The sequence below is a fragment of the Phoca vitulina genome, unplaced genomic scaffold, assembly GCF_004348235.1.
Source record: "Phoca vitulina isolate PV1807 unplaced genomic scaffold, GSC_HSeal_1.0 scaffold40, whole genome shotgun sequence".
Taxonomy (NCBI): domain Eukaryota; kingdom Metazoa; phylum Chordata; class Mammalia; order Carnivora; family Phocidae; genus Phoca; species Phoca vitulina.
In genome coordinates, this window is record NW_022589743.1 from 2,177,406 (window position 1) to 2,192,186 (window position 14,781).

At 37.2% G+C, this 14,781-nt stretch overlaps 1 protein-coding gene across 1 annotated transcript in view; it reads left to right on the plus strand.

The window, feature by feature from the left end:
- The window catches only part of NPEPPS (aminopeptidase puromycin sensitive), a 94,273-nt gene that overhangs the window by 637 nt on the left and 78,855 nt on the right, over positions 1-14,781 (plus strand). Inside the window, exon 2 of the mRNA XM_032428458.1 lies at positions 9,441-9,525. Coding sequence (XP_032284349.1) covers positions 9,441-9,525 — 85 coding nt within the window. The remainder of the gene's footprint in view (positions 1-9,440; positions 9,526-14,781) is intronic.

Sequence of the window (14,781 nt, forward strand, 5' to 3'; positions counted from 1 at the left end):
TTGGTAGTTATCTGGGCGAGGCTGGAGGCTGTTGGGGGAGGCCAGAGGGGTCATCGGAGTCCACACTCTGTCTCAACCTCCTGACTCAGTTCTTTTCTCTGGTTCTCCCTACGCCCCCACGGAGGACACATTGGAAGGGGGCGGTCATCTGGGACTCCGGCCGCCGCGCGTTAGCGAGGAGGGGAGATTCTAGAAGGGGGGAGAGGGTGAGAAGGAGAATGCTAATCCCAGGCAGCCTTGCTGAGTTCTCCCCGCCTGCTCCGGCCCAGGGGCTGGGTTTCCAAGATGATCCGCCCCCTCCCCCTTCCCCTCAAGTGACAGTGCAGCAGTGACTTTGTTCTCTCCTAACCTCTAGAGAAGCTGAAGGAGGACCACATCTCCGCTTTTCCTTCCATCTTCCTAGGTTTGCAGCCTGTGAGGCAGGTGGATTTATTGTTACTTAGCAGTAACAATGGTTACTTAGCAGTACTCTCCAGAAGCTGCTAGTTTTAGCATACCACTGTTGAAAATATTCCATTACTCTTCATTGCAGTTTTTGGTGAATCATGCTCCCCCCCCCCAACATTATCTGAAGTATTGTTTGATTTTGGAGAGTAGTAGTACTGATGCCGTACAAAGGTCCCGAACAATAGACATTTGTGTCATACCATGTATATGATGTATTATGTGGAGTCTGTGATGAAAAATGGGAACTATTTAGTAGTTATTTTTAAAGAGAATGATGGCAAATATATTGTTTCATTTCTTTTTCTGCTGCAGTCAGGAAAAACCAGTAGGCCTCAACCTTAAAGAACAGGGTGTATATAGCAGTGAAATGAAAGAAATGTATAGTGTTGGAATGAATTGAAAGTTTGAAGTTGTCTTTGAAAGCTGAGTACTCAGATTGAAAATATGTCTGAAAGTGTAGAATTAAAAAGTATACTGTCATATATGGAGTGCTTGTGTGAAAACAGGAGGGCCCTAGGGTCTGGCTGCATCAAAAGGCAAAATTTACCCCTTGGAAAGTCAAGTGATTTAAAAAATTTCCATTAAGAATATGAATCAGAATGAGTGTATCTTCGATCTAAATTAGGATTTGAGAGGGTTATTTGGGAGACTGTTTGTTTAAGCCAAGTGACTAGAGTGTTTGATATATATTGGCAGAGGGCAGATGGGAGGGATTGTAAACAGTAGTGTGTCTTGTGACTTGGCAAACGTTCGGGAAGAAGGACCTATGATGAATGAGTTCGCATTAAGTGAAAAGACTAAGATGTAAAAAAATCATTTATTTCTTTACCTCATTAGTTGGTGTCACCGGTTCATAATTTTGAGAGAGATCTATTTAGGGAAAATTTTCAGAAAAAAAAAATTGTCAATAAAGATTTTTAAGTGATTATTAGGAAGTGATGATTTTATTTAAGTGTTAGGACAGAACAAGATGCAGTGACATGCTTCTCCTTACCCCTTTTCTCCTTGTTTTTCCAAAGTGATGAGAAATATGTGGAAGGCTACTTTGGGCCATTGAGGGAGCACATGGTCACATACTAGATATTAACAAGGAATTGTTAATTTGATATAAGGAAATAAATCTTTTTTAGTAACAGGAACTTTTCAAAGCAGTTCTTTTCAGAAATTCTCTTTAGGCTAGGTGGCAACACAAATGAAAGATGGTAGGATAGTAAATTCTAACAGGTTTTATTTATTTATTTTTTTAAAGATTTTATTTATTTATTGGACAGAGAGAGACACAGCTAGAGAGGGAACACAAGCAGGGGGAGTGGGAGAGGGAGAAGCAGGCTTCCCGCAGAGCAGGGAGCCTGATGCGGGGCTCGATCCCAGCACCCTGGGATCATGACCTGAGCCGAAGGCAGACGCTTAACGACTGAGCCACCCAGGCGCCCCTCTAACAGGTTTTATTAAAGAATGATTGGACTTTTTAATTGTACACATTGCCATCTTTGGAAGAGTAAAGGAGTTCATGTTGGTGAAAAGTTAACATTAATAGTAAAAAGCATATATTCGTGTTTTTGAGATCCATGGATTGGAGCAGTAAGTCTAAATTGTGGCATCAGATGGTATCTTATTGTGGAAATCTAAAAATGTGGACAGGATTGTATCTCTAGAAATCTAGATTTATAACTGGTATTGGTCCGTTTCCTAAGAGTTGGAATCATATTACACAAAGTATACAAGTTGCTTGGTTGCTTTAGTTGCAAAATTTTATGATAAGCCCAGAGTATTTGTACAGGTTACATATTAGAAACTTAGTGGATTTTTAACCTGGTCTGGGGTGTGGACTCCTGGGGAAGGTGAAGAAATTAGTCAGTGTGCACTTTATAAGTAGTTGTCTTTTACATAAGTGTGTGGTCTAGGTCAGCAGGTCTTGCAAAAGTGTTACCATGGGCCTAGAGAAATAAGACATTGTCACCCCTCCCCTATACCCCCTTTACATCAGGATATTTGAGAGCAGTGGATTTTTGTAGCTGTTTTGAATTCTGACTCTCTTGCTTTGTGGATAATTAATTAAAAGTTAGATGTTTTTGTGAGTGGCTACAGTTCCTTGTTATGAAGGTATTGTGGTTTATACAGTAATCGGGCTTTCTCTTATGGAAATATTTAACCTGTGCCAAAGAAATTAACTTCATCCTTCAAGGCCAGAAGTCAGGATATAGTAGACAATCCCTGGCCTTTGCCAGCAAAATATTCATGTTGGTGATGACTAAATTGGCACTTAGAGGAGAGTTACAGATATAGTAGTTTGGCAGGCTAAAACTTGGCACCTAAATGGATGTTATTGTCAACCCTGTGTTATGGTATTTTCTGCCCAAAGTTTGCATATTTTTTTCTTTTTTTTTTTTTTTTTAAAGATTTATTTGTTTATTGGAGGGGGGGAGTGTAAGTGTGCAGGGGGGGAGGGTTAGAGGGAGAGGGAGAGAGAAACTTGAGCAGATCATCTACACTGAGCATGTAGCCCCACATGGGGTCGATCCCATGACCCCAAGATCACAACCTGAGCCGAAACCAAGAGTTGGTGCTTAACTGAATGAGCCACCCAGATGCCCCTTTCATATTTTCTTTTTTTTAAAATTTTTTTATTGTTATGTTAATCCCCATACATTACATCATTAGTTTTAGATATAGTGTTCCATGATTCATTGTTTGTGCATAACACCAAGTGCTCCATGCAGAACGTGCCCTCCTCAATACCCATCACCAAGCTAACCCATCCTCCCACCCCCCTCCCCTCTAGAACCCTCAGTTTGTTTTTCAGAGTCCATCGTCTCTCATGGTTCTTCGCCCCTTTCATATTTTCTATGCAGTCATTTTGGTTGTTTTTTTATTACTTAAAGAAGTGATAAAATTAATAATTTGTGCAGCATTGTACTAGATCACTAAATGGTCTTAAGAAATTAAATTTGAGAGATTGGTGATAAGAAATTGAACTTGTTCAGATCTTCTATTGTTTCTTGAAATGTATGTATGAAGAAACACCTCAATATGAGAAACTTCATATGTTAAGCTTTATCTGCTATCATCTGGCAATGAATTTTGCAGTGAAATTTCCAGATAAATGAAGCTTACCCTTTGAGGCACTTAGACTTCAAAAAATATTTACTGATTTGGATGGAAATATTCTAAAAATGTATTTATTTTTTTAAACTCTAGTTCCTTATAATCTAGGCTTGTTTCTTTTCTTCTTTTTTAAAATACTGGACATCAGTTTGGACATCTGTCGTTGATACTTATAACCACAGATTACCCAAACTATGCACTGTAATTTATTAGTTTCATATCTGTTCTTTAAAGTTTTTTGTTTGTTTTTCTTACTGTTAGGTTATTACTTCTTGCTGCTCACTGCGCCTTGTTGCTGTCTATTGTGCAATTTATTCCATCTTCTATCTTATTGAACTTGATCTGTAGAAGTCTGAGTACCAGAAAAAAGCTTGTGTGACCTTAAAAAGAAGTTTCTAAGTGAGGGCTTGATGGACTCTTCTGAGTGAAGGGAATGAGCTTTATTGTATGGACTTTGTATCATCTATTCTGGCTTTTGTACAGGCTTTTTTTTTTTTTTTACTTCCTGGTTCTGGATAATTGATATTGTCCAATACAACCTGGACAGATGTGATCTTGAATAGTAAATTATCTATGAAACTTCTCTGAACTTTGCTACATAAACGAGCCTGTTCTTATTGTAAGGTAGGTCTTATTCTGATCTGTATGTGAGTCAGTGGCAAAGGACTGAGTCTTCTGATAGCTCTTTTGTTGTTAACTGAGATTAGTTCTCAGATTTTGGAGATTCAATTTTGAATATCATTTAAGTATGTAGCTCTTTGTTTGGCCACTTGTAATCACTTTAAAATTTTACTTTAAATTAGGAAATATTTTAGAAATACAGAAAAGTAGGGGCGCCTGGGTGGCTCAGATGGTTAAGTGTCTGTCTTCGGCTCGGGTCATGATCCCGGGGTCCTGGGATCGAGCCCCGCATCGGGCTCCTGGCTCGGCGGGGAGCCTGCTTCTCCCTCTCCCCCGTTCATGCTCTCTCTCTCTCTCTCTGTATCTCTGTGTCTCAAATGAATAAATAAAATCTTAAAAAAAAAAAAAAAAAGAAATACAGAAAAGTAACCCACCACACAGATTTAGCGGATATTAACGTTTTCCCCCATTTGCTTCAGACTGTGCCTGATGTTTTTTGGGAAATAAAATGTCACAGATACCACTAAAGTCCATTTCCATCTCTTTCCACCCCCCACTCCCAGAGGTAACTTCTCTCTGGGTAGGTGAGTATTATTCCTATATATAGTTTTAAAGTTTTATTGCATATGTAAGTAGCCACAAACAATGTTCTGTATGTTTAAAATTTTTACATTAGTGGTACTACGTTTGACTTTCTGCAACTTGCTCTTTTCAATGTCTCTTTTGTTAGAAAACTTGGCTCAGTTTGTGTTTACTAATTATTTGCTCCTTATTGTCTCTAGAAATTACAGCCCTATTCCACAAAGGCAATGATTATTACAAAATTTTAACGATGAAATTGCTTGTAAGGCAAAACTCAGGTTCAGATTGACTGATACTTGGAGTTGTCACACTGGAGATTTCCTTTTACTAAAATCTGAGGGCTTTGGCAATCAGAGAAAAGCCTCTTGGGTCTTATAGTACCTGTAAGATGTATTCCTGAGTGATCATAATAAAGACTCATTCACGGGGCGTCTGGGTGGCTCAGTCGTTAAGCGTCTGCCTTCGGCTCAGGTCGTGATCTCAGGGTCCTGGGATCGAGCCCCGCATCGGGCTCCCTGCTCGGCAGGAAGCCTGCTTCTCCCTCTCCTGCTCCCCCTGCTTGTGTTCCCTCTCTCGCTGTGTCTCTCTCTGTCAAATAAATAAATAAAATCTTAAAAAAAAATAAATAAATAAAGACTCATTCAGGAGAAAAAAAATATCTCATATTGCTGCCTTCCTAACTCATAGGAAACTTCCATTGTAAAATTGTTACAAGTGGTCAAGCTGCCTCTTCAGTGGAGCCATTACTTAGTGTTTGGTTCAGTTGAAGTACAGTTTGTATGGGGCTCCAAGATGACTTAACCCTGGGTTTGAAACAAGGGAAGGAAACACTGTTGTTCCATTCTTTAATAGCATCAAAAGGAGAAGTTGAAAATTAGCTTGTTATCCACACAATATCTATGCCAACTTTAACATTTTGCTTCTATTTTAAGCTTGCATACTGTGAAGATCTTAATGCTGAAATTTCTTTGAATTATTACGTGTATTTTTGGTAGTGGAACATATCACTAACATGATGACGTTAATATGTGAGAAATCATGTACTGAATCATCAGGTCAGTGCTATTGTGGGAAAAACATCAAAAAGATCAATGTTACCATGTGGTAGTGAAGCACTTAAATCCATGTAGATATTTTAAATCTGTACATGTATGCTGATACCCAAAGTACTAATAATATAGCACATAGTTTTTACATTTTCTGTCATTCTGATAGACACTTTATAAACTGTTAGGTGAATGCTGTTAGATGATATTCAGAGGAACATCTTTATGATTACAGCGCATTTAATTTTGGTCTCTGTGTATGTCTTTTTTTTTTTTTTTAAGTAAACTCTATGCCAACTCACAGCCCTGAAATCTAAGAGTTGCTGAGGCAGCCACATGCCCCTCTGTGTGTGTCTTAATAACAAAATCTATTAACTGATTACAATGAATCACGCACTAAGGACTAAAACAAGCACTTTATATCCTGTTTAAAATGCATGTCTAATATGAGGCAGAGTATAGTGTCAGATTTTTAAAATTTGAGTAGCATTCTATTACTGAGATAAGTATTTTTCTTCCTTTGGTTCCTCCCTCCCACCCTTCCAGAAATGGCAGCATCTTGGAGGGGAAAAAAAAAAAGATTAGGAGCTATTCAACAAGCAGCTTAATTCAGTAGTATAAACAGGTGGGTTTTCCCTAAACACAGGAGGCTAGAATATACTTGTAAATGGATGTTGTAGACTGTGCCTTTCCAGAGTATGCAAACACTTTCACTCAGAATGTTACAATAGTAGTGAGGTGAATGTCATTTGGCATATGTAGCGTTGTACAGGTATCTTGACATTGGCAGATTAACTGCTTGGCTACCATTAAATTCACTGTAGATGTTGATGGATGAAAATATGGTTGCCTAGCTAAAGATGAAGATGTGTAACTACACTACTGTTATTATCCTGTTGACACAAACTTCAGACTCTGGAAGGTTTTTATTCATTTTACTTTTTGGAGACACCTCCCTGCAGTCCACCCCCGCCTCATTAAGTGCTTCATTTCTCTGTGTTGCTGAATTTTTTTAAAGTGAATTTATAAATAGGCAAAGGAAATTGTTTGTTTGTTCGTTCAAATGTAGTGCTATAAACGGCCAGTTGGGACAGAAAAGTTTTAGTGCTGCTTAGGAATGTTCCTGATGAAATAAACAGTGTGAAGGAATATTACCACTCACAAAATTATTTATTTATTTATTTATTTAAAGATTTTATTTTTAAGTAATCTCTTACCCAACATGGGGCTGGAACTCACAATCCCAAGATCAAGAGTTGCATGCTGTACTGACTGAGCTAGTGTGGGACTTGAACTCATGTCCCCAAGATCAAGAATCTCACATTCTACCAACTGACCTAGCCAAGTCCCTGAAAAAGATTTTTTTTTAATGAGCCAAAATAGTTTGATGTCATGTGTTAGTGATTTTGACAGTCTGTTACAGGCTTACTAACATACTATCTGTAATTTAGGTCAGGTGATTTTAGTTTGAGATTAATCATGTTTATTTATTGGTTATTAATAAAATGATTACTCTTTGGTATAGCTTATTCATACAGATATTATATTACTCCTGTGTCCTTACCTAATTCTGAGGTCTGTGAGTGATCTTGAGGCCCTATTGACCTACATGTGGGTTTTGTTTGGACAGCACAGTGTTTTTGCAGATTTTGTATTAGTTGCCATCAGTTACAATTTGGGAGATTACACATGAAATCTGAAATTTGTGGCTTTTTTTTTTTTTTTTAAGTAATCTCTCTGTCCAATGTGGGGCTCGAACTCAGACCCAGAGATCAAGAATTGCATGCACTACCAGCTGAGCCAGCCAGGAGCCCTGTGGCTTTTTTTTTTTTTTTTTTTTTTTTTTGGTAATTGTAAGATCTGTTAATACTAAGTCTGCTTTTCAATATAGCAATAATTGGTTGGCTCCAAGAAATGGCTACCTCCCCCTTCCTTTATGCATAGCCTTCACCTGGCCTACTCTACTCACCTGCTTGGCTGGCCTCTGTAGACATTTGTGATTTAGGGCATTTGTACTTTTGTTATTTTATTTTATTTCATTTTTAGATTTTATTTATTTATTTGAGAGAGAGAGGGAAAGAGAGAGCTCTTGCGTGTCAACAGGGAGGGGCCGAGAGGGAGGGAGAGTGGAGGGAGAGAGAGAAATATCTGAAGCCCATTCCACCTTGAGCAGGGAGCCCCGTGCAGGGCTCCATTTCACAACCATAAGATCATAACCTGAGCCGAAACCACTAACTGACTGAGCCACGCAGGAGCCCTAGTATTTTTGTTATTTTAAATTTAGACCATTCAAATGAATGGTCTGAAAATGAATTTGAGGTTCTGTTTAAATGCAACAAGTATATAAAACCAAGTCTACAACCAAATTGAAAAGTGGGCAGGGGTTATGAATGAACAATTTCCAGAGAAAAGCAGTGGCAAAAAAAAGAAGAAAGTAAAAAGAGAAGATGCTTAATCAGTGTTACTAGTAATCAGGAAAATTCTATTTAAAGCAATGGTAGAATACCATTTAATACCCATAAGGTGGTCAAAAAATTTTAAGTTTTTTGGAGGATGATGAATATGGGATTTCTTTATTCTTTGCTCATGGGAGTGTTAATTGAAACTACTCTAGAGCATAATTGGGACATTCTTGGTAAAAAAAAATGTGCATAGGAAGACATGGACCAAGATATTTATTATAGTACTATTTAAAATAACAAAATAGTGGAAATAATCTAACTTCCTTTAGAAAGGAAATGGATAAATAACTGTAGTTTATTTATAGAACGGAATACTATTCTGTAGGAGTTAAAATTAATGAATTAGATCTACATCTGTCTGCATTTACCCATCTCAGAAACAATGTTAAATGAAAAAAGCAGATGCAAAGGTTATATACACTTTGATGCTATTTGTATAAAATTAAAAACATTGTTTGCTGATCTTTATGTAGGTAGCAGAACTATACATATGTGAGAAAGAGCTGCATTAGCCTTAGGAGAGTGGTTATCCCCATGTAATGAGAAAGAGAGGATGGGCTTTCTTTCATTATATCTGTATTTTATTTTGGGGGGATCTGAGCAAGTAAGACAAAATCTTAAAAAGTTTATTTAATCTTGGTGGTGAGTCATTAGTGTCTTTTATATCCAAAATGTTACTTTGGTAAGAGAAAAAATTTAAAGAGTGTCTTACGAAGTTTTGACATGGTTTATGATATCACTTTCCTTCCTCTATCCTTAAAGAAGGTCTTATGATGGGTTTGATGATAAAGCATATCTTATGATGGGGCTGAAATACGTAATTAATTGTAACATATGAGAAGTGTCTCCTAATTAATTTTTAATTTGAAAAGTGTTAATTGTTTTAAATAAAAGTTTAAGTGGGAAAAAATGCTTTTATTTAGCTTATTGGTCAGATATTTAAATTCCGTAAAATACTTAAATGTTTATTGTTGCTCTTAACATAATTTGAAAAATGTGAATTGCCTTAGATTACTTAAAACTAATTTATTTTTACCATTGATGTATAAATAGTCTAGGTTTTAGTGATGTCTGGGTTTAAAAAAATTCCTGGTGACACACATTAGGCCAAGATGAAGATGTACATGTTATTAATCTTGGCTATTTCTGACACTGCTGGTTTTTCTTTTCCCCCTAGGTGAGGCAGGCAACCAATCAGATTGTGATGAATTGTGCTGATATTGACATTATTACAGCTTCATATGCACCAGAGGGAGATGAAGGTAAGAGCTGATTTTGCTGTCTCCCTGTGTGTATGATGTGTGTGTGGTGATATATACATTTTCAGATTAAGATATCAGTGTTTGTTACTTTAGAAATAGGAAACATTTTTAGATGTTCATGGAAAATATTTTAATTTTTTTTTAATTTTTTAAAGATTTTATTTATTTATTTGACAGAGAGAGACACAGCGAGAGAGGAAACACAAGCAGGGGGAGTGGGAGAGGGAGAAGCAGGCTTCCTGCGGAGCAGAGAGCCCGATGCGGGGCTCGATCTCAGGACTCTGGGATCATGACCTGAGCCGAAGGCAGATGCTTAACGACTGAGCCACCCAGGCGCCCTTCATGGGAAATATTTTAATAATCTGTACTATGAGATAAAGGAAATGCCACATTCTAATTCTACTTCAAACATTAACATATTTTGTAACCCTAGGCAGATTATATTTTCATAAATATAAAATGAATATAATACCATGCATATAAAACTGAAGAGTTTTTTTTTTTTAAGATTGATTTATTTATTTGAGAGAGAGAGAGCATGAGTGGGAGGGGCAGAGAGAATCCCAAGTAGACTCTACGCTGACCGCAGAGCCTGATGTAGGGCTTGATCCCACCACCCCAAAATCACAACCCGAGCTGAAATCAAGTTAGTCGCCCAATCGACTGCGCCAACCAGGCGCTCCAAGCTGAAGAGTTATTTTTAAAATAAGTGCTTTGAACACGAAAGATTGGTTCATCAAGGTGGCTTACTTCATATGTGGTTTCCTTAAAAGTTTTTTTTTTCCCTTTTGGACAATAAATTAAAATTGGGATAATGAATCTTACTCGTAATTGAGAGAAAAATATTTGCCTTATGAGGTGGAATGTGGAGGTTAGAATCTAGATGACCAAGTTAGTTACAGAGTAAGAATATGTTAAAAAGAAACATTATATAGAATGTGTGGGAACTCAGGGCGCCTGGGTGGCTCAGTCATTAAGTGTCTGCCTTCGGCTTAGGTCATGATCCCGGGGTCCTGGGATCAAGCCCCGCATCGGGCTCCCTGCTCCACGGGAAGCCTGCTTCTCCCTCTCCCACTCCCCCTGCTTGTGTTCCCTCTCTCCCTGTGTCTCTGTCAAATAAATAAATAAAATCTTAAAAAAAAAAAAAGAATGTGTGGGAACTCAATTAGCATTTTTAAAATGGGAACTGTTTTAGACCTTGTAATTACAACAGGGATTAAATTGAGTAGTCAGTTTTGACCTGAAATCTTATTGCCACGTAAATTACATTTTAAAAAGTTGTCATGTTTGGCATGAACTCACAAATGTATTAATATTGGAACTGAGGTGCTTTTTACTCTTGACAAAATGATTTTTTGATTAGTCTCCACTACTCTGAGACTTCCTCTTAGAAAATTTTTTCATTTGATATCAGGGCACCTGGCTGGCTTAGTTAGTAGAGCATGCAACTCTTGATGTCAGGGTCGTGAGTTCAAGCCCCACATTGCGTGTAGGGCTTATTTAAAAAAAAAGGAAAGAAAAGAAAATTTTTTCATTTGATATCAAATAAGTAGAAATTTGACCTTTTAGTTTACATTTTGTATTGCTCTTTCCCCTCTCCTTTACACTGGAAAGAAGCATAAAGTAGCATTTTAAGGCCAGACAATATTTGTTTTATTTCATGAATTTTTCTTATATTATCTTGTCCATAGAAAGACAAAAAAAAAAGGTAGCAGTTGAGCAGATTATTGCCAAGAAGTACTTTTGTTCGATTGTTTATAAATGAGATCAAATTGCTGTGATTTTAAGTTAGAGGAATAGATCCTTCAAATGGACTTTGAGTGAGTGCCAACATTAAAAAAAATTGTTTGGTAAATGAAAGAGGGATTATTTAATTTCTTTACCTGTGAAGAAAAATATAAGCACCTTAGCCAAGCATATCAAGACAAGCTTGCTTTGTTGTAGGCAGAAAACATTTAAATTTGATACAGAGTTTTAAAATGGGGCAGAGTATAGATAGGAAGAGATAGTAAAATACATGTGCATCCTCCAGGTGGCACGGTTTCAGCTCAGGTTTGTTCTTATCTTCTTCTACTAAAATGCCAGGAAAGAATTCAGAGAACTCAAATGCTTTGAGTATGCATAACTGAATGGTGCCAAGCTCATAATAGTCAGAATAGCATTGTTTGTGTTCTGATTAAGAGGGTCAGAAGAGAAATGAAAGCTTAAAGAAGTGAAGGGGATTTGGAGAGAGATTCAGATAAAACATTACTCTTTTTTAGGTACATAAAATATTTTCTTCAAAACTAGCTAAGGGATATTTTTCAACTCATTTCTCCTGCAGCAATGGGAAACACCTAGAGTCATATGTAAGCTCATCTAATTTTAGAGTATAAGAGAATGGGAAATTGTATTAATTGGAATTTTAAGGTTTCAGTCAGAAACAGATTTGGCCTTCCAGACACATACACAGTGTAATTCTATCCTTGGGCATAGTAGCATTTCTTGATTTTTACCTTATGGAAGAGTACAACATGTTGTTTCTTTAGAAATTTCCAGGGCGGTATGGTTTGGCAGGGGAATAATTGAGTTAATAGGAAAGGTACCATTTTTAACTCAGCTAATCTCATCTAGTACAGTACCTATTAATACTTATGATTGTCTTCTGCAAGACCGAGTTGCGTATGTGTAGCCACTAAATCTTGGTACTTTAAGGTAAAATCAGAAAATCATTCGAAGGCACGAAATTCTTGCATCTTTGTGTAAGTTTTTAATTAATAGAAAAAAAAAAAAGCCATCTTGTGGTTTGTGCAGTGACCCAGAAAGACCTATTGGCATGTGTCTCTTTAAACTAAGGCCCTGCCTTTTCAACAGAAATAACTTATTTTAAAACCTAATTGAGATCTTTGTAATATTTAAAAAATGAGAACTCAGTAAGAAAAACGGCTGAAAACTGTTTTTTTACTGTTCTGCACTTCAAGGGTTGGTGAAATCACTAACATTTAAGCCCCAATGCAAGGAGTGCACCTCCCCACACAGTGCAGGGGTTAGTATTGTCTCCAGCTTCCGCAAGAGTGCCTGAACTCAGGTCATGACAGGTAAAGAGACTTTTAATTTATCATTAAGAGATGGCTTGGGCATAACCACATGGAGAATGATCACTTGACAGTTTTGTACCAACTTTTCCCTTAGTATACTTTGTCAGGTATGTTGGTAGCGTTAGCTATGTAAGGAAAAAGTTCTCCCTATTCCATACAGAGTTCTGATACATAGCTTCAGATCCACCACATAACCTTGGTTTATCCATACAAGGCATGTAAATCTTAACACGTTTATTCTTGAAGTAGAGTTACATTTTTCCGAATGTGCAGATGAGCGCATGTGTGTTTAATGAGGATGAAACAGCTAGGCAGAAATACTGCCAAATATTAACAATTTTGAGCAAAACTATTAACTTGCGAAAAAGGAATCGTTCCTCACACTTGATCAGAGGCCTTTATTTTAAGCTTCAATAAGCCTTTATAAGCCTAGCAGTGATATATATTCTGTCATGCAGTTAAATGTGGATTAGGAATAACATTAATAAACCACCATCTCTTTGCAAGAATTGTTTTTGTTCTGAAAATACATGCATGACTAATTAAGTGCTACCTCTCAGATCTGGAAAATTGAAAGAGAAGAGAAAATATCCATTTCTAATACAAATGTATTGAAATATGATACAGAATTTCATAAGGAAATTTTAAATGAAAGGAATCAAAGTATAAGTTTAATTATACAAATAACCATATAGGGTAGGGGGCCTCAAACCAAAGTTACTTTTGGGATTAAGCAAATAACAAACATGAGTGAATTGGACTGGATGTAGGAAAACAAAAATGTTGGGGCAGAGGCCAAAGAATGTATATCTCACATAAATGTATTCAAATTTTAAACAACTTTTCTGGCCAACAGAACATTTTTTTGAGCTATATTGACTTCTGTTGAATTTGCAACCTCCCAGGGAACTGTGTGTTTTGCATATTCTTCATCACTTGGACATGAAGATAAGACTTGAGTATAGCTGTCTCATTAAAAAGAGCAAAAACCCTTATGAGATTCTTCTAGATTCTTAATTGAAACTGATGTATAATATGCCATATTACTATTAAGTATATTTAGCAAATTGTTTTAGCTTGCCGTACATGTTCCAGTGTTAACATCCTTTTTAAAGATTCAGAATACCTCTTTTTAGGTAGTTTTTAGAATTTTTTGAGCACTACATGGCCTTATTTCTGAGCTCTTGTTTTTATGTTGTCTCTATTTACAAGTCCTGAGTATATTGAGTTTTGGGGATTTTGAACATAAAGTCTATTATGTGCTATTATTCTTCATATTAATGCATAAGCTAACCACTATTCCAGGCTATATTGAGGAACCAAATATTTTCCCAGGTGTTTGGTAACTTTCAGGGCATCCTGTTTTCTGAATTAAATGGTGATTTTAGGGGCACCAGGGTGGCTCAGTTAGTTAAGTGTTTGCCTTCAGCTTAGGTTATGATCCCAGGGTCTTGGGATCGAGCCCCACGTCAGGCTGCTTGCTCAGTGGGGAGCCTGCTTCTCCCTCTGCCTGCACCCCCTGCTTGTTTGCACACACTCTCTCTCTCTCTGTCAAATAAATAAGTAAAAATCTTTTTAAAAAATGGTGATTCTATTTTTCATACTAATAAACTTTATTTTTCAGAGCAGTTTGGAGTAAAAAGTACAAAGATTTCCCATGTATTCCTTGTCCCACCCACCCTCTTCTTCCCTCGTTATCAACATCCTGAACCAGAGTGGTACATTTGTTACAGTCAATGAACCTACCTGAGCACCTCATTAACACTCAAAGTCCATAGTTTACATTAGGGTTCATTCTTGGTGTTATACATTCTATGGGTTTTAACAAATGTAAAATGACATATATTCACCATTACAGTATCACACACAATTGTTTCACTGCTCTAAAAATCCTGTGTTTAGGAGCGCCTGGGTGGCTCAGATGGTTAAGTGTCTCCCTTCGGCTCAGGTCATGATCCCAGGGTCCTGGGATCAAGCCCCACATCGGACTCCCTGCTCAGCGGGGAGCCTGCTTCTCCCTCTCCCTCTACTGTTCCCTCTGCTTGTGCTCTCTCACTCTCTCTGTCAAATAAATAAAGTCTTTTAAAAAAAAAATCCTGTGTTTATCCAATCCTCCTTCCTAAGCCCTGGCAACGACTAATCTTTTTCCTGTCTCCATAGTGTTGCCTTTTCTGGAATG